A 21,960-nucleotide genomic window follows, 5' to 3' on the forward strand; every position below is an offset into this window, starting at 1 on the left:
GGATGAATTGTGCTCCTCCAAGAGGCTCCGGAGGTCAAATCTGGAGAACGTTTTATATGAGGGCTATATATATTTATGGGCCGATATGGACCAATTTTTGCACGGTTGCTAGAGACCATATACCAATACCATGTACCAAATTTCAACCGGATCGGATGAAATTTGCTTCTCTTAGAGGCTCCGCAATCCAAATCTGGGGATCGGTTTATATGTGCGCTATATATAATTATGGACCGATGTGGACCAATTTTTGCACGGTTGCTAGAGACCATATACCAATACCATGTACAAAATTTCAGCCGGATCGGATGCAATTTGCTTCTCTTTGAGGCTTCGCAAGCCAAATGTGGAGATCGGTTTATATAGGGGCTACATATAATTATGGACCGATGTGGACCACTTTTTGCATGATTGTTAGAGACCATATACCAACACCATGTACCAAATTTCAGCCGGATCGGATGAAATTTGCTTCTCTTTGAGGCTCCACAAGCCAAATCTGGGGATCGGTTTATATGGGGGCTATATATAATTATGGACCGATGTGGACCAATTTTTGCATGGTTGTTAGAGACCATATACCAACATCATGTACCAAATTTCAGCCGGATCGGATGAAATTTGCTTCTCTTTGAGGCTCCGCAAGCCAAATCTGGGGATCGGTTTATATGGGGGCTATATATAATTATGGACCGATGTTGACCAATTTTTGCATGATTGTTAGAGACCATATACCAACACCATGTACCAAATTTTAGCCGGATCGGATGAAATATGCTTCTCTTAGAGGCTCCACAAGCCAAATCTGGGGATCGGTTTATATGGGGGCTATATATAATTATGGACCGATGTGGACCAATTTTTGCATGATTGTTAGAGACCATATACCAACACCACGTACCAAATTTCAGCTGGATCGGATGAAATATGCTTCTGTTAGAGGCTCCACAAGCCAAATCTGAGGGTCCCTTTATATGGGGGCTATACGTAAAAGTGGACCGATATGGCCCATTTTCAATACCATCCGACCTACATCGATAACAACTACTTGTGCCAAGTTTCAAGTCGATAGCTTGTTTCGTTCGGAAGTTAGCGTGATTTCAACAGACGGACGGACGGACGGACGGACGGACATGCTTAGATCGACTCAGAATTTCACCACGACCCAGAATATATATACTTTATGGGGTCTTAGAGCAATATTTCGATGTGTTACAAACGGAATGACAAAGTTAATATACCCCCATCCTATGATGGAGGGTATAAAAACGGGAGATCGGTCTATATGGGGGCTATACCAAAACATGAACCGATACTCACCATTTTTGGCACACCTCTTTATGGTCACAAAATACCTCTAGATTTCAAATTTCAGGCAAATTGGATAAAAACTACGATTTCTATAAGCCCAAGACCCCAAATCGGGTGGTCGGTTTATATGGGGACTATATCAAAACCTGGACCGATATATCCCATCTTCGAACTTGACCTGCCTGCAGACAAAAGACGAGTTTGTGCAAAATTTCAGCACGATTGCTTCATTATTGAAGACTGTAGCGTGATTACAACAGACAGACAGACAGACGGACATCGTTATATCGTCTTAGAATTTCTCCCTGATCAAGAATATATATACTTTATATAGTCGGAAATCGATATTTCGATGTGTTACAAACGGAATGACAAACTTATTATACCCCCGTCACCATTCTATGGTGGTGGGTATAAAAAATTAACCATGTTATTTACCTTCACCAAAACAAATTCCAACATCTCAATAAAAGATATCAAAAGTATTTAAATCAATCTATGTTAATACCAATTTAAATTTGTTTTCTTGAGAAGGTAAATGATACTTGTTGTCTATCGTGTCGTCCTCCAGAAGCATTTTTGCTTTTTGCATTCTTCAATTTGTTCACTACAATTAAAAGAATTTAATTGTTTTCTTCGACTTCGACAATAAAAAAATTCGTATTACTATGGTGATATTGAGTGTGCTATTGTTAGAATTTAATCCAATTAGGTGAGACTAATTGCAATACGACTGATACTGATGATGATGACGACGATGATGGTGGTGGAGAGAATGGTGAATGAATAAATAAAAGTACATTCAATTCAAATATAATACTCGTATAGAGAAATCATAAATATAATGCAATTGGGTCGGTTACATAAAAAAGTAATTCCAAATTGAATTTAAAAAAAAAATACTTGACACTCTTATTTTTATAGATAATGGGATTTCGTTTAAGGATTTAAATTGTAAGACAGAGTGCCAACAATGGCGACATTTACTTTATATTCGGGTCTGAACAGTGTGTCACATTACTAACGCAATTTCTTAGAGGAGATTTGAAACGTTCAGAAATATCACCAAGGTTATTGAGAAGAAATACATTAAACATTTTTTTCCAGTGTTAGGCCGAAACTGGGATTGAACCCATGAACCTTATTGCATACAAAGGATCATGAGTTCAATCGAGGATCATGGACGGGCAATCTAGCCATTGCACCACAATGGAGTTCGAATATTTTACTTCTACGATTGCAACACCGGATCTGAAAGGTTGAACTCCTAGTGGCTGAAATACAGACTGAAATCTCAGTGGTTGAGCTCCAGACCCAAATCGCTATAGTTGAACTCTAGACTGAAGTCTCAGTGGTGGAGTCGAGATGGCAGACTTGTTGTAAACTGAAATCGCAGCATCGGAGCGGCACAACAAAGCCTCAAAGATGTTTGCCAAAATTTTATTCCTATAGAAAATTGTACCAAAATTTTATTCCTAAAGAAAATTTTGTCAAAATTTGATTTCTATAGAAAATGTTGCAAAAATTTGATTTCTATAGAAAATTTTGTCAAAATGTTTTTTCCATAGAAAATTTTCGCAAAATGTTATTCAAAATGTTATTCCTATAGAAAATTTTGTCAAAATTTTATTTCTATAGAAAATGTTGCAAACATTTTCAAAAAAATTTTCAAAAAAAATTATTTCTATAGAAAATTTTGCCAAAATTTTATTTCTATAGAAACTTATCAAAATTTGATTTCTATGGAAATTTTTTTCAAAATTATTCTTTCTATAGAAAATGTTGTCAAAATTTTATATTTACAGAAATTTTTGCCAAAATTGTATTCCTATAGGTTAGGTTAGGTGGCAGCCCGATGTATCAGGCTCACTTAGACTATTCAGTCCATTGTGATACCACATTGGTGAACTTCTCTCTTATCACTGAGTGCTGCCCGATTCCATGTTAAGCTCACGGACAAGGGACCTCCTTTTCATAGCCGAGTCGGAACGGCGTTCCTCATTACAGTGAAACCACTTAGAGAAGCTTTGAAACCCTCAGAAATGTCAACAGCATTATTTCTATAGAAAATTTTCGCAAAATGTTATTTCAAAAAAAAATTACCAAAATTTTATTCCTATAGAAAATTTTCGCAAAATTTTATTCCTATAGAAAATTTTCTCAAAATTTTATGTCTTTAGAAAATTTTGTCAAAATTTTGTTTCTATAGAAAATTTTGTCAAAATTTTTTTTCAATAGAAAATTTAGTCATAATTTGATTTCTATGGAAATTTTTTTCAAATTTTTTTTTCTATAGAAAATTTTATCAAAATTTTATTTCTATAGAAAATTTTGTCAAAATGTTATTCCTATAGAAAAGTTTGCTAAAATTTTATTTCTATAGAAAATTTTGTCAAAATTTTATTTTTATAGAAAATTTTGTCAAAATGTTATTCCTATAGAAAAGTTTGCTAAAATTTTATTTCTATAGAAAATTTTGTCAAAATTTTATTTCTATAGAAAATGTTGCGAACATTTTTTCCTGTTAGAAAATTGTGCCTTCATTTTATTTCTATAGAAAAGTTTGTCAAAATTTTATTTCTATAGTAAATCTTGACAAAATTTTATTTCTAAAGAAAACATTGCAAAAGTTTAATTTCTATAGAAAATTTTGTCAACATTTTGTTTCCATAGAAAATTTTCGCAAAATTTTATTATTATAGAAAATTTTGTCAAAATGTTATTTCTATAAAAAATTGTATCAAAATTGTATTCCTATAGAAAATATTGCGAACATTTTTTTTTTCTTTTAGAAAATTATGTTCATGTTAATTCTATAGAAAATTTTATCAAAATTTTATTTCTATAGAAAAGTTTATCAAAATTTTATTTCTATAGAAAATTTTATCAAAATTTTATTTCTATAGAAAATGTTGTCAAAATTTTATTCCTATAGAAAAGTTTGCTAAAATTTTATTTTTATAGAAAAGTTTGTCAAAATTTTATTTCTATAGAAAATTTTGTCTAAATTTTATTTCTATAGAAAATTTTGTCAAAATTTTATTTCTATAGAAAATGTTGCGAACATTTTTTTCTTTTAGAAAATTGTGCCTTCATTTTATTTCTATAGAAAATTTTGTCAAAATTTTATTCCTATAGTAAATCTTGACAAAATTTTATTTCTAAAGAAAACATTGCAAAAGTTTAATTTCTATAGAAAATTTTGTCAACATTTTTTTTCCATAGAAAATTTTCGCAAAATTTTATTTCTATAGAAAATTTTGTCAAAATGTTATTTCTATAGAAAATTTTGTCAAAATTTTGTTTCTATAGAAAATTTTGTCAAAATTTTATTTCTATAGAAAATTTTGTCAAAATTTTATTTCTATAAAAAATTTTGTCAACATTTTTTTTTCATAGAAAATTTTCGCAAAATTTTATTTCTATAGAAAATTTTGTCAAAATGTTATTTCTATAAAAATTTTTATCAAAATTGTATTCCTATAGAAAATATTGCGAACATTTTTTTCTTTTAGAAAATTATGTCTTCCTGTTAATTCTATAGAAAATTTTCGCAAAATTTCTTTTTTTTAAATTTTCGCAAAATTTTATTTTTGTAGAAAATTTTGCCAAAATTTTATTTTTATAGAAATTTTTCGAAAAAAATTCATTTCTAGTGAAAATTTTGCCAAAATTTTATTCCTATAAAAATTTTTGTCAAAATTTTATTTCAATAAAAAATTTTGTAAAAATTTGATTTCTATGGAAAATGTTTTTTTTTTTTTTTGGTTTTATATATTAACCCATACAGCGAATTATTGATACATTTATGAATCATAATTTAACACAAACATTTCAATAAATGCCAAAGTGATAAGATCTTTCAATCCATCATAATGATGATGAATATTTCAAGTTCAAGAAGATCTTACTCACCTATTTATACGGTGGTGGGGATAATCCCAACCACAAGAAAAATAAAAAAAGATGCCTTTTATCAAACTTACCCCAATATAACCAATTCTCCATATTTGACGCGTGGCTTATCATGACCATCAGCATCGGATTCAGCCAATGTGGGTGATTCGGAACCGTCAGTGCTAAAAACAAACAACAATGGAAAAAAATAAATAATTGTGTATGTAAAAAATCGAACACTTAAAAATAGTGAAAAGAGAATAATTCATAAACGAAATGTTACTCATAATTTTCTTTAGTTGTGGGTTAACTTTTTTCTTCGGGTGTATTAAAAGAGAAACCTATTTCTCGGTTCATCAAGAAAATATGGAAGAATAAGAACCAATTTCTTTTTTTTTCCTAATTGGAAGCACCCTGTTTTTATTTCCTAAACAACCTACAATAGACACCAGTGTTGCTAGAAGTAGGGAAATTTCCTATATGTAGTTTTTTTCTAATATTTAGCGTATTGTAGGGACGTAGTGGTAAAATGTAGGGACTTTTTCACACAATTTTTAATAATTTTTACAATTTGGTGGCTCTAGAGAAGAAATTAGCAGCCAGCTAGGTCACCACTCGTGCAAAAAAAAATCTACCAAAATTTGTATAAAAACTTACCACAAATCTACCAAACAAATATTTCATTGTCAATTTAGTCAAAATTTAATTTCCATAGAACATTTTGTTTTTGAAAATTTATTTTTGTTTTGTTATTGTTGGTTTGTACTTCAATCATATTTGTTGTTTTGATCTCAGCTTAGAAACCATTGCGTTAACTAAACTACAAGAGTAGCTTAACCAACAGAGGAAAAGAATGTTTGTCAAATTTATTTGGGCAAAGCCCTATAGACTGCAAGATGGTTGGATGGACGCCCGCTTCGGAATTACCACATTTCTCATCAGCATCCTCTACTTGCAGCAAAACTATCAACCAATTATCAGAACAAATTCTGCTAGTTCACCAAACCCAAAGTGAACCACACTTGAACCTTCCTAAAAAAGGTCTATGATAGACGGCATTTGCCGAAATAAATCTATACAAACATTTCTCTTTTCCTTTGCCAATTTCAAATCATCGATTTGAGTGAAGTTGGCTGGGTTTATTTCGAGCGTGCTTCCTCTTACTTCATTCGATTTGTTTTGTTATTGTTGTTTTGTTACTTCAATTATATTTGTTGTTTTAATCTCAGCTTAAAAACCATTGAGTTGACTAAACTACAAGAGTGTAGCTTAACCAACAGCTACTCTTGTAGTTTAGCCACCGCAATGGTTTTTAAGCTAAGATCAAAACAACAAATATGATTGAGGTACAAATCAACAATAACAAAACAAAACAAAAAATTTTATTTCTATAGAAAATTTTGTAAACATTTTATTTCTATAGAATTTTTTGGCAATTTTGTTTTTGATAGAAATTTTTCCAAAATTTTATTTGTATATAAACTTTTTCCAAAATTTTATAATTTTATTCTATAGAAAATTGTGTCAAAATTTTATTTCTATAGAGAATTTTGTAAAAATTATTTTTCTGTTTTGTAACATTTTATTTCTATAAATTTTTTTCAAAATTATATTTCTAAAGACAATTTTGTCAAAATTTTATTTCTATAAAGAATTTTGTAAAAATGTTATGTCTATAGAAGTTTTTGTAAAAATTTTATTTCTGTAAAGAATTTTGTAAAATTTTATTTCTATAGAAAATTTTTTAAAAATTATATTTCTAAAGACAATTTTGTCAAAATTTCTATAAAGAATTTTGTAAAAATTTTATTTCTATAGAAATTTTTGTAAAAATTTTATTTCTATAGAAAATTTGGTCAAAATTTTATTTTTATAGTAAATGTTGTCAAAATTTAATTTCTTTAGAGAATTTTGTCAAAATTTTATTTCTATAGAAAATTTGGTCAAAATTTCATTTCTTTAGAAAATTTTGTCAAAATTTTATTTCTATAGAAAATTTTGTCAAAATTTAATTCATTTAGAGAATTTTGTCAAAATTTTATTTCTATAGAAAATTTTGTCAAAATTTAATTTCTTTAGAAAATTTTGTGAAAATTTTTTTTCTATAGAAAATTTTGTCAAAATTTTATTTCTATAGAAAATTTTGTCAAAATTTAATTCATTTAGAGAATTTTGTCAAAATTTTATTTCTATAGAAAATTTTGTCAAAATTTAATTTCTTTAGAGAATTTTGTCAAAATTTTATGTTTATAGAAAATTTTGTCACAATTTAATTTCTTTAGAGAATTTTGTCAAAATATGATTGAAGTACAAACCAACAATAACAAAACAAAACGAAAAATTTTATTTCTATAGAAATTGTTGTAAAAATTTTATTTCTATAGAAAATTTTGTCAAAATATTATTTCTATAGAAAATTTTGTCACAATTTTATTTCTATACAAAATTTTGTCAAAATTTTATTTCTATAGAAAATTTTGTCAAAATTTCATTTCTATAGAAAATTTTGTGAAAATTTCTATAGAAAATTTTGTAAAAAGTTCATTTGTATAGAAAATTTTGTCAACATTTAATTTCTTTAGAGAATTTTGTCAAAATATGATTGAAGTATAAACCAACAATAACAATACAAAACGAAAACTGTTATTTCTATAGAAATTTTTATAAAAATTTTATTTCTATAGAAATTTTTGTAAAAAAATTATTTCTATAGAAAATGTTGTCAAAATTTTATTTCTAAAGACAATTTTGTCAAAATTTTATTTCTATAGAAAATTTTGTAAAAATTTAATTTCTATAGAAAATTTTGTGAAAATTGTGTCAAAATTTAATTTCTATAGAAAATTTTGTAAAAATTATTTTTCTATTTTGTAAAATTTTACTTCTATAAATTTTTTTTTTCAAAATTTTATTTCTATAAAAAATTTTGTCAAAATTTTATTTCTATAGAAAATTTTGTAAACATTTTATTTTTATAGAAAATTTTGTGAACATTTTATTTTTATAGAAAATTTTGTGAACATTTTATTTCTATAGAAAATATTGTCAAAATTTCATTTCTACAGAAAATTTTGTCAAATTTTTGTTTCTATAGAAAATTTAGTAAACATTTTATTTCTATAGAAAATTTTGTAAAAATTTCATTTCTATAGAAAATTTTGTCAAAATTTCATTTCTACAAAAAATTTTGTAAAAATTTTATTTTTATAGAAAATTTTGTAAAAATTTCATGTGTATAGAAAATTTTGTCAAAATGTTATGTCTATAGAAAATTTTGTCAAAATTTAATTTGTTTAGAATATTTTGTCAAAATATGATTGAAGTACAAACCAACAATAACAAAACAAAACGAACAATTTTATTTCTATAGAAAATTGTGTAAACATTTTATTTCTATAGAAAATTTCGTCAAAATTTTATTTCTAAAGACAATTTGTAAAAATTTGTAAAAATTTTATTTCTATAGAGAATTTCTATTGTAAAAATTTTATTTCTATAGAGAATTTTGTAAAAGTTATTATTCTATTTTGTAAAATTTTATTTCTATAATTTTTTTGTTTTTTTTTTTCAAAATTTTATTTCAAAAGAAAATTTTGTCAAAATTTTATTTCTATAGAATATTTTGTCCAAAATGTTATTTCTATAGAAATTTTTGTAAAAATGTTATTTCTATAGAAAATTTTGTCGAAAATGTTAGTTCTATAGAAATTTTTGTAAAAATTTTATTTCTATAGAAAATTTTGTCAAAATTTTATTTCTATAGTATTTTTTCGCAATTTTGTTTTTGTTAAAAACTTTTTCCAAAATTTTATAATTTTATTCTATAGAAAATTGTGTCAACATTTTATTTCTGCACTTTGTCTATTGCAATAGATAAAGTGGACGAGAGCAGTAATGCTCCATTATAATAAGATTTGTTTTGTGATCTTTGTCTCATATATAAAATCCCCTCTGAAGAAGCAATTCAGTGAAAATTGCGAAATATTAGGAACGATGGATGAAAAATAAATAAAGGAAAACTAAGATCTCAAGCTTAATAAAACTATTAAAATTTTATTTCTATAGAAAATTTTCTCAAAATTTTATTTCTATGGAAAATGTTCTCAAAATTTTATTTCTATAAAACATTTTCTCAAAGTTTTATTTTTACATAAACTTTTTCCAAAATTTTATTTCTATAGAGATTTGATCTACCAAAACATCAAGGATTCTGCCAATCTACCAAAAAGAAAAAATCTACTATTTTTGGTATAATTCTACCAACTGTGGCAACTGTGGTGCTAATACAAATTTATTTTTACGTAATATACGTAACATTTTTTTAAGATAATAAAGCACGCAGAACCATTTTTGTTTTGTAAATTTTGTTTAAATTTAACGAAAAATGTTGTAGGGAACAGTTTTTGGGAATGTATGGTAAAGTAGGGAACTTTGTTTGTCCTTTTATGGTAAACCGAAAAATTTTCCTGGCAACACTGATAGACACCCATACTTAATACATCGCAAACATAACCTAGATGACATTAAATAACAAACAAAACACAAAACAATTACCGTTATTTTAAATGGAGATCCCGCTGTTTTTGCTATCCTATGTCCCTATTAATAAACACCAATTCCTAATAGATGGGATCAATTTATTACATTTCCATTGTAAAGAAAGTCCAACTGAAAATTAGAGCTCTTAGCTTTTTGCAGTAAATAATCAATTTTATTTTACTATGCCAAACAAAAAAAAAATATATAGATATGTACATATATAACAATAAAGCATGTGCCATTATTTTCTAATTATGTCAAGTAGTAATTGAAAACACGATTTACAAAAAATTGGCATCACTTTTGGAGAGCAAAAAAAAAGCATAGGAAAGACACCCGTTTAATAATGAGATGAGAAGCTCAAGTACACATACTCACATACATCCCATAATTGCCAAGTAAAAAAGACTTTCCTTCACACTCTCCCACACAAACCTGTTTACATATGACAGAATGCATCATATACAATAAAAACTACTAAGTTTGCAAAATGTCAAGAAGCAATTAAATATTGTATTTATAGTGCCAAGAGGAAAAAACTAAACTGAACTAAAGGGTGATTTGTTAAGAGCTTGATAACTTTTTTTAAAAAAAAACGCATAAAATTTGCAAAATCTCATCGGTTCTTTATTTGAAACGTTAGATTGGTCCATGACATTTACTTTTTGAAGATAATTTCATTTAAATGTTGACCGCGGCTGCGTCTTAGGTGGTCCATTCGGAAAGTCCAATTTTGGGCAACTTTTTCGAGCATTTCGGCCGGAATAGCCCGAATTTCTTCGGAAATGTTGTCTTCCAAAGCTGGAATAGTTGCTGGCTTATTTCTGTAGACTTTAGACTTGACGTAGCCCCACAAAAAATAGTCTAAAGGCGTCAAATCGCATGATCTTGGTGGCCAACTTACCGGTCCATTTCTTGAGATGAATTGTTCTCCGAAGTTTTCCCTCAAAATGGCCATAGAATCGCGAGCTGTGTGGCATGTAGCGCCATCTTGTTGAAACCACATGTCAACCAAGTTCAGTTCTTCCATTTTTGGCAACAAAAAGTTTGTTAGCATCGAACGATAGCGATCGCCATTCACCGTAACGTTGCGTCCAACAGCATCTTTGAAAAAATACGGTCCAATGATTCCACCAGCGTACAAACCACACCAAACAGTGCATTTTTCGGGATGCATGGGCAGTTCTTGAACGGCTTCTGGTTGCTCTTCACTCCAAATGCGGCAATTTTGCTTATTTACGTAGCCATTCAACCAGAAATGAGCCTCATCGCTGAACAAAATTTGTCGATAAAAAAGCGGATTTTCTGCCAACTTTTCTAGGGCCCATTCACTGAAAATTCGACGTTGTGGCAGATCGTAAGTCTATTCATGATGAAATGTCAAAGCATACTGAGCATCTTTCTCTTTGACACCATGTCTGAAATCCCACGTGATCTGTCAAATACTAATGCATGAAAATCCTAACCTCAAAAGAATCCCCCTTTATATAGAAAACGAGTATAAGCGAATAAATTCGTAGCATAATAATGAGAGCTCTTTAGTTAATAATGTCAAATACTCCCCAAGGGTGGCGTTATTATCTACCACTGAAAAACAAAAATAACCTACCTCAATCATTGCAAACAATAACAACAACTACATGCATTGTACAGTAATAATGATGTGGAGAATCTAAGAGCAAAACAAGATTAAATAGAAACCTAATTGAATGGCATAGGCTTTACAGGGAGTCATCTACATGAATGTGCCACACATACATACATACATTTGTATGCATATGGGAGCGCCAATCTACTATTCTTTGACCACAGTGCATCATAAAGAACTTTGAACGCAAACCACAGATAATATCGGTTATGAGTGGGGAGAGTGTTTTTAGTGATGCTATATTAACAGAGTGCAAGAGAGCCCCCTCCCCACATATGGTCTTGTCGGCACAGTTATACTGCTATTGCGTTCAGTGTTGATCATAATATTTTATCTTTTGCCACCCACAAAAACTGTCGTTCATCTCCTCCATCCATGCTATTGTTTATTACGCACTGTTTTTTTTTTTTAATTCGTTTATATCACATAATTCTATTATAAATTCTTGGTAATGAATAATAGTGGCGCCGCATGTCAATAAGTGTACTGATATAAATAAAAGAATTAAATTAATTTAAATTAAATTATAAGGGTTAGGTTAGGTGGCAGCCCGATGTATCAGGCTCACTTAGACTATTCAGTCCATTGTGATACCACATTGGTGAACTTCTCTCTTATCACTGTGTGCTGCCCGATTCCATGTTAAGCTCAATGACAAGGGTCCTACTTTTTATAGCCGAGTCCGAACGGCGATCCACATTGCAGTGAAACCACTTAGCTTTGAAACCCTCAGAAATGACACCAGGATTACTGAGGTGGGATAATCCACCGCTGAAAAACTTTTTGGTGTTCGGTCGAAGCAGGAATCGAACCCACGACCTTGTGTATGCAAGGCGGGCATGCTAACCATTGCACCACGGTGGCTCACTTTTACCCTAGGATTAAGATTAGTTTAATGTTTATTAATTGTTATGTTTCATTCCTAGATATGATTAAAGCGATTGATCTTAGTAATCGCTTTAAGAATCGAAATTAGGCAAATAAAATTTTTACAAAAATTTTCTATAGAAATTAACTTTTGACAAAATTTTCTATAGAAATAAAATTTTGACAAAAATTTTCTATATAAATAAAATTTTGACAAAATTTTCTATAGAAGTAAAATTTTGACAAAAATTTTCTATTGAAATAAAATTTTGACAAAATTTTTTATAGGAAAAAAAATTTGACAAAATTTTTTATAGAAATAAAATTTTGAAAAAAAATTTCTATAGAAATAAAATTATGAAAAAAATCCTATAGAAATGAAATTTTGAAAAAAAATCCTATAGAAATAAAATTTTGAACAAATTTTCTACAGAAATAAAATTTGACAAAATTTTCTATAGAAATTACATTTTGAAAAAATTTTCTATAGAAATAAAATCTTGACAAAATTTTCTATAAAAATAAAATTTTGAGAACATTTTCTATAGAAATAAAATTTTGAGAAAATTTTCTATAGAAATAAAATGTTGACAAAATTTTCTATAGAAATAAAATTGTGACAAAAATTTCTATAAAAAAAAAATTTGACAAATTTTTCTATAAAAATAAAATTTTGAGAAAATTTTCTATATAAATAACATTTTGACAAAATTTTCTATAGCAATAAAATTTTGACAAAATTTTCTATAGAAATAAAATTTTGAGAAACAATTTCTATAGAAATAAAGTTTTTAAAAATTTTTTTATAGAAATAAAATTTTGACAACATTTTCTATAGAAATAACATTTATAAAAAAATTTTCTATAGAAATAAACTTTTCAGAAAATTTTTCTATAGAAATAATATTTTGACAAAATTTTCTATAGAAATAAAATTGTGACAATAATTTCTATAGAAATAAAATTTTGACAACATTTTCGATAGAAATAAAATTTTGATAAACTTTTCTATAAAAATAAAATTTTGACAAAATTTTCTATAAAAATAACATTTTGACAAAATTTTCTATAAAAATAAAATTTTGAGAAAGTTTTCTTTGAAATAAAATTTTGACAAAATTTTCTATCCAAATTAAATTGTGACAAACATTTTCTATAGAATTAAAATTTTGAAAACAAATTATATAGAAATAAAATTTTGAAAAAACTTTCTGTAGAAATAAAATTTTCGATAGAAATAAAATTTTGATAAAATTTTTTATAGAGATAAAATTTTGAAAAAAATAGAAATAAAATTTTGACTTTTCTATAGAAATAAAATTTCGATAAAATTTTCTATAGAAACAAAATTTTCTATAGAAATAAAATTATGAGTTAAAATTTCTATAGAAATAAAATAGTTACATTTAGTATCAACTATAAATAAATAAAAAAAAATTGACAAAATTTTCTATAGAAATTAAATTTTGAAAAAATTTTCTATAAAAATAAAATTTTGAAAAAAATTTCTATAGAAATAAAATTGTGACAACGATTTCTATAGAAATAAAATTTTGATAAAATTTTCTAAGGAAATAAAATCTTGACAAGATTTTCTATAGAAATAAAATTATGACAAAATTTTCTATAAAAATAAAACTTTGAGAAAATTTTCTATAGAAATAAAATTTTGACAACATTTTCGATAGAAATAAAATTTTGATAATATTTTCTATAGAAAAAAAATTTGAGAAAATTTTCGATAGATATAACATTTTGACAAAATTTGAAATAAAATTTTGACAAAATTTTCTATAGAAATAAAATTATAACAAAATTTTCTATAAAAATAAAATTTTGAGAAAATTTTCTATAGAAATAAAATTTTGACAAAAAAAAATCTATAGAAATAAAATTTAGACAAAATTTTCTATAGAAAAAAAATTATGAGTTAAAATGTCTATAGAAATAAAATTTTGACAAAGTTGTCTATATAGAAATAAAATTTTCTATATAGAAGAACAATTTTGACAAAATTTTCTATAAAAATAAAATTTTAAGAAAATTTTCTATAGAAATAAAATTTTGAGAACATTTTCCATAGAAATAAAATTTTGAGAAAAATTTCTATAGAAATAAAATTTTGAGAAAATTTTCTATAGAAATAAAATTTTGAGAAACAATTTCTATAGAAATAAAGTTTTGAGTAAAATTTTTATAGAAATAAAATTTTGACAAAATATAGAAATAACATTTTAACAAAATTTTCTATAGAAATAAAATTGTGACAAAAATTTCTATAGAAATAAAATATTGACAAAATTTTCTAGATTTAAAATTATGAGAAAATTTTCTATAGAAATAAAATTTTGAGAAAATTTTCTATAGTAATAAAATTTTGACATTTTGGTAGAAATAAAATTTTGATAAAATTTGCTATAAAAATAAAATTTTGACAAAATTTTCTATAGAAATAAAATGTTGACAAAATATTCTATAGAAATAAAATTGTGACAAAAATTTCTATAAAAATAAAATTGTGACAAAAATTTTTTAAAGAAATAAAATTGTGACAAAAATTTTTTAAAGAAATAAAATTGTGACAAAAATTTCTATAGAAATAAACTTTACAATCCATATCAGTTTACAGAGTAAAATAGATCCTCTTAATGTGGTTGTGTAAATATAACCCTAACATAATAAAAGGATACATACATATACAATTACAAACTTTACAAAGAGCACAAGGACCAGCTTCATGTTATGGTATGAATACATATGTACATATGTATACATATGTATATGGCATCGATGTTTTTTTTTTTTTTTTTTGTTAATATTTTTTACACTCTGTTTGGTTTTATGTTAGAACGTTCGTCAAAGCGTGCGTGTAAATAGCTCTGGTTATAAATATTAGGTGCTATAGTATGGAGGGAATCAGTACACTGGAAAAACTATTTACTTATCACAATCTTTTTTAAAATAATTGATACAAAAACATATTGACTTTATAGGAAAGATTGTGCGAACTAAATTCTAAGACACCAAATTTACATTTTATAAGGGACATTTTGTAAATAACCAAAATTATAAGTAAAAGAAATTTAATAAGTTTTATTTTAAAAATATTTCCCTTAATATTAGGACACTCATCTTTGCAATTTTAAATAGCCAAATGGCCAAAAGTCTTATTATCTGACGGTTTAAAAAATATTTTTTCTCCGGTTTTTTCGAGTGTGCGTTGGTTTAACTGGCTGTGAAATTTCACCATGCTATACGTGTTAGTGGGTTTCGAAAAAACAAAAAACGATATTTGCCATGTCCTTTCAATAATATTATGCATATTAAATTGCATTTACATATGAACTTTCTGTAAAAATTTTCTAATTGCGGTGGCAAATTGCTATTGAATGAACCAACAGAAAATGTATGTGGAAAGAAAATGAAATCATCATCTATTGAAAAGGGGCTCAGGCTCTCGGAAGGACCGAGTACTTCACGCAGTCGCGGTTACTACTCCTGCCAAACATAATCTACCAAAATTCGAAGAAAAATGTACCACAACTCTCCAATAAAGTTGACAAACATAAGTTTGTCATCAATTTCGATTGAAAATTTTTGCAAGATTTTATTTCTATCGAAAATTTATTCAAAGTTTTATTTCTATAGAAAATTTTGTTAAAATAATCTACCAAAATTCGAAGAAAAATGTACCACAACTCTCCAATAAAGTTGACAAACATAAGTTTGTCATCAATTTCGATTGAAAATTTTTGCAAGATTTTATTTCTATCGAAAATTTATTCAAAGTTTTATTTCTATAGAAAATTTTGTTAAAATTTTATTTTCATAGAAAATTTTGCCGAAATTTTATTTTTTTTTATATATCTATAGAAAACTTTATTTCTATAGAAAAATTTGTCAAGATTTTATTTCTTTCGAAAATTTTGTAAAAATTTACTTTCTATAGAAAATTTTGTCAAAATTTATTTTCTATAGAAAATTTTGGCAAAATTTTATTTCTATAGAATATTTTATCAAAATTTTATTTCTATAGAAAATTTTGTCAAAATTTTATTTCTATAGAAAATTTTGTCACAATTTTATTTCTACAGAAATTTTTTCGAAATTTTATTTATATAGAAATTTTTGTCAAAATTTTATTTCTGTAGAATATGTTGTCAAAATGTTATTTCTATATAAAATTTTGTCAAAATTTTATTGTAATGGAAACTTTAGTCACAATTTTATTTCTTTAGGAAATTTGGTCACAATTTTATTTTCTATAGAACTTTTTGTCAAAATTTTATTTCTATAGAAAATTTTGTCAAAATTTTATTTCTAGAGAAAATTTTGTCAAAATTTTATTTCTATCGAAAATTTTGTCAAAATTTTATTTCATAGAAAATTTTGTCAAAATTTTATTTCATAGAAAATTTTGTCAAAATTTTATTTCTATAGAAAATTTTTTCAAAATTTTATTTCTATAGAAAATTTTCTCAAAATTTTATTTCTATAGAAAATTTTCTCAAAATTTTATTTCAGTAGAAAATTTTGCCACAAATTTTATTTCAGTAGAAAATTTTGCCAAAAATTTTATTTCTATAGAAAATTTTGCCAAAAATTTTATTTCTATAGACAATTTTGCCAAAAATTTTATTTCTATAGAAGATTTTGTCAAAATTTTATTTCTATAGAAAATTTTGTCAAAATTGTATGTCTATAGAAAATTTTGTCAAATTTTTATTTCTGTGGAAAGTTTTGTCAATATTGTATGTCTATTGAAAGATTTCACAAAACTGTATGTCTATAGAAAATTTTGTCAAAATTATATTTCTATTGAAAAATTTCATAAAATTGTATGTCTATAGAAAATTTTGTCAAAATTTTATTTTTATAGAAAAGTTGCCAAAATATAATTTATAACAAAAAAATTTTGTTAACATTTCTTCTGTAGAAAATTTTGTCAAGATTTTATTTCTTTCGAAAATTTTGTCAAAATTTTATTTTCATAATTTTTAAATTCTTTTGTCAAAATTTTATTTCTTTTTTTTGTAGAAAATTTTGTCAAAATTTTATTTCTATAGAAAATTTTATTGTAATGAAAACTTTTGTCAAAATTTTATTTCTTTAGAAAATTTTGTCAAAATTTTATTTTTTATAGAACAATTTGTCAAAATTTTATTTCTTTAGGGTTTTTATTTAACTTTTATTTCTATAGAAAATTTTGTCAAAATTTTATTTCTCTTATTAAAATCGAGGCAATATATTTAGCCTCTCTTAAAAGGTGACGAAGTGGAAAATATTGCGCCGTTTATAAATTAAGTCCCAGCTATCCGCAAAAAAACATATGTGTATATAAGAGTTTGTGTCATAATTTTCCCGGTAAAGTATACGTCATGTTTTGCATGTTTGTCCTCTTATTTATTTTATTTTACATTATTTATTGTCATTTTTTATTTTATACATGACACATACCATATATGACATTGAATTGAAAAATATACCACATTTGCTAGAAACTTTTTTCACTCGCCGAAAAATAAGGAAAAATCTATAAGTTTACTGGAAACCTCTCAAAAGGACAGTGGTAACAAGGGTAAAATATCGCAAAAAAAATTCGATGCCAAGGCGTGCTATTTTTCTAAACCCACTATCAGATTTCTTTTTCGATAAAACAAATTATAATTTGCGTGTAGTATCTGTAATCCAGCCGTATTTATGGTTGGGTTTATAAGCCATCTAGCGGCAGGTAGTCAAAGATAAAAAATCTACTTATTTCCTAGGCGCAGTGTTGACATTCTTACACACAATGGAAATAAAATTTTGTTATACATAATTTTATAGAAATAAAAATTTGACAAAATTTTCTATAGAAATAACATTTTGACAAAATTTTCTATAGAAATAAAACTTTGACCAAATTTTCTATAGAAATAAAATTTTTCGCAAAATTTTCTATAGAAATAAAATTTTGACAAAATTTTCTATAATAATAAAATTTTAACAAAATTTTCTATAGAAATAAAATTTTAACAAAATGTTCTATAGAAATAAAGTTTTGACAAAATTTTCTATAGAAATAAAATTTTGACAAAATGTTCTATAGAAATAAAATTTTGACAAAATTTTCTATAGAAATAAAATTTTGACAAAATTTTCTATACAAATAAAATTTTGACAAAATTTTCCATACAAATAAAATTTTAACAAAATTTTCTGTGGAAATAAAATTTTGACAAAATTTTCTATAGAAATAAAATTTTGACACAATTTTCTATAGAAATAACATTTTGACAAAATTTTCTGTAACAATAAAATTTTTCGCAAAATTTTCTATAGAAATAAAATTTTGACACAATTTTCTATAGAAATAAAATTTAAACACAATTTTCTATAGAAATAAAATTTTTCGCAAAATTTTCTATAGAAATAAACTTTTTCGCAAAATTTTCTATAGAAATACAATTTTGACAAAATTTTCAATAGAAATAACGTTTTGACAAAATTTTCTATAGAAATAAAATTTTGACGACATTTTCTATAGAAATATAATTTTGACGAAATTTTCTATAGAAATAAAATTTTGACAAAATTTTCTGTAGAAATAAAATTTTTAAAAAAAAAAATCTATTAAAATAAATTTTTGACAAAATTTTCGATAGAAATAAAATTTTAACAAAATTTTCTATAGAAATAAAATTTTGACAACATTTACTACAGAAATAAAATTTTGACAACAGTTACAAATCTATGAAAATAAAATATTGACAAAATTTTCGATAGAAATAAAATTTTAACAAAATTTTCTATAGAAATAAAATTTTGACAAAATTGTCTATAGAAATAAAATTTTGACAAAATTTTCTATAGAAATAAAATTTTGACAAAATTTTCTATACAAATAAACTTTTGAAAAAATTTTCTGTAGAAATAAAATTGTTCGCCAAATTTTCTATAGAAATAAAATTTTTCGCAAAATTTTCTTTAGAAATAAAATTTTTCGCAAAATTTTCTAAATAAAAAAAATAAAATGTTGACAAAATTTTCTATAGAAATAAAATTTTGACAAAATTTTCTATACAAATAAAATTTTGACAAAATTTTCTATAGAAATAAAATTTTGACATTTCCTATCGAAATAAAATTTTGACAAAATTTTCTATAGCAATAAAATATTGACAAAATTTTCTATAGAAATAAAATTTTTCGCAAAATTTTCTATAGAAATAAAATTTTTCGCAAAATTTTCTATAGAAATAAAATTTTGACACAATTTTCTATACAAATACAATTTTGACAAAATTTCCTATAGAAATAAAATTTTGACAAAATTTTCTATAGAAGTAAAATTTTGACAAAATTTTCTATAGAAATAAAATTTTGACAACATTTTCTATAGAAATAAAATTTTGACGACATTTTCTATAGAAATATAATTTTGATGAAATTTTCTATAGAAATAAAATTTTGACAAAATTTTCTATAGAAATAAATTTTGAAAAAGAAATTCTATAAAAATAAAATTTTTCGCAAAATTTTCTATAGAAATAAAATTTTAACATAATTTTCTATAGAAATAAAATTTTGACAAAATTTTCTATAGAAATAAAATTTTGAAAAAAAAATCTATTAAAATAAAATTTTGACAAAATTTTCTATACAAATAAAATTTTGACAAAATTTTCTATACAAATAAAATTTTGACAACATTTTCTGTAGAAATAGAATTTTTCGCAAAATTTTCTATAGAAATAAAATTTTTCGCAAAATTTTCTATAGAAATAAAATTTTGACAAAATTTTCTATACAAATAAAATTTTGACAAAATTTTCTGTAGAAATAACATTTTTCGCAAAATTTTCTATAGAAATAAAATTTTGACAAAATTTTCTATACAAATAAAATTTTGACAACATTTTCTGTAGAAATAGAACTTTTCGCAAAATTTTCTATAGAAATAAAATTTTGACAAAATTTTCTATAGAAATAAAATTTTGACAAAATTTTCTATACAAATAAAATTTTAACAAAATTTTCTATACAAATAAAATGTTGACAAAATTTTCTGTAGAAATAACATTTTTCGCAAAATTTTCTATAGAAATAAAATTTTGACAAGATTTGCTATAGAAATAAAATTTTGATAAAATTTTCTATAGTAATAAAATTTTGACAAAATTTTCTATAGAAATAAAATTTTGACAAAATTTATTATGGAAATAAAAATTTGACAAAATTTCTATAGAAATAATATCTATATTTATATCTATATTAGTGAACACCAAGAGAATTACTCAATAAAACACTATCCCCTGAGAATATAGGAATAAAAAAACTTGAAATTTTATTTTCTTCACTCTGTAATCACTGTAACCAATCTGAAGCACAAATCAAGCATTATAAAAAAAACGCAAAAGTTTAAAAGGTTAAACTAGGCGCAGTACAATTCCATTTCATGAGGAAGATACCTCCAATATTACCAAAGGGCATACAATGACAAAAAAAAAAAACAAACTGTAAAAAAGGCTTGGTTTTTGTTTTTACAAAAAAAAAAAAAACATTTATACTGGCATGATTTTCGCCACAAACAGCGAACGAAACAAACAAATATTGAAATATAAGCTGAAAAGTAAAAAAGGCATTTTTGCTGATAATCATTGGTTTCGTCGTATTTAGGGTCAGAGTTTAAATTTAACTGTTGTTGTTAAATCACCATCATTACACCAGACCGACGCGTTCCACATTCAACACTGCTTGTAAGGCCAAAAACACAAAAAAAAGAGACCATAAAGAAAGAAAATCAGAACACATCGAAACGTAAATGCGCCATCAGAAATTATTATCGACACCATCAAGAACACAAGAAAAAAAAAACAACAGCAAGGAAATTGAATGACTTTTTTTAATAATATATTTATTATTATAGAAAAATATATATTTTTGATTAGGGTTTCTCTACTAAAAAAATTGTTAGGAAGAACAACATCTTGGAGAATTGCCAAAAGAAAAAATTAATCTAAGAAAACATAGAAATAAAATTCCTCTCAAGCGCCACCTATACGTGAAAACAAGAGTTATATATACACAAAGAAAAAATAGTTTTTTGGTTCAATCACCAAATTAATTGATCGAGTATATTTTTACTTGTAACTGTAACAGACGATTACAACTTCATAATTTTCATGTATACATTCCTTATATCTCGCATATATTCATTGTGCATTTACTCATTTATGTTAACTTGCTTCTAATATTAAATTGCATTAACAGAGATCATTTACGTTAAATACTCATTACAGTGTTAATTAGTCATTGCTCTGCTAGTGATAATTTATAATAACACAAGTTTTTTCTCTCTTGCTCTCTTTAGTTGTGTATGTCAATTTGTTTCTAATGTTAAATTGTATTCACACGAGCATTCATGTTAAATACACATTACAGTGTTAAATAATCATTGCTATGCTAGTGATAATTTATAACAAAAATTTTGGCTCTCTTGTTCTCATTAGTTATGTTATATTGCTTATGGTAAATCACTTAAAATCTCAATTGTATTTAAATTCTATATGATACCAACGATAATTGTTTCTGTTTCTCTTGCTCGCAATTGTATTTTTATATCACTCTTAAATACTCACTACATGTAACCAATCACTATGTAAGATGGATTGAGTGATCTCATTATTAAATACTCCCGTTTACATACGTTAATTTGG

General features: G+C 25.1%; 1 protein-coding gene across 3 annotated transcripts in view; it reads right to left on the reverse strand.

The window, feature by feature from the left end:
- Positions 1 to 21,960, reverse strand: part of Pli (E3 ubiquitin-protein ligase pellino) — a 180,714-nt gene that overhangs the window by 42,611 nt on the left and 116,143 nt on the right. For all 3 annotated transcript variants that reach the window (XM_075289538.1, XM_075289547.1, XM_075289556.1), the window contains exon 3: positions 5,298 to 5,390. In XM_075289538.1, coding sequence (XP_075145653.1) covers positions 5,298 to 5,390 — 93 coding nt within the window. The remainder of the gene's footprint in view (positions 1 to 5,297; positions 5,391 to 21,960) is intronic.

This window comes from Haematobia irritans, chromosome 1 (assembly GCF_050003625.1).
Source record: "Haematobia irritans isolate KBUSLIRL chromosome 1, ASM5000362v1, whole genome shotgun sequence".
Taxonomy (NCBI): domain Eukaryota; kingdom Metazoa; phylum Arthropoda; class Insecta; order Diptera; family Muscidae; genus Haematobia; species Haematobia irritans.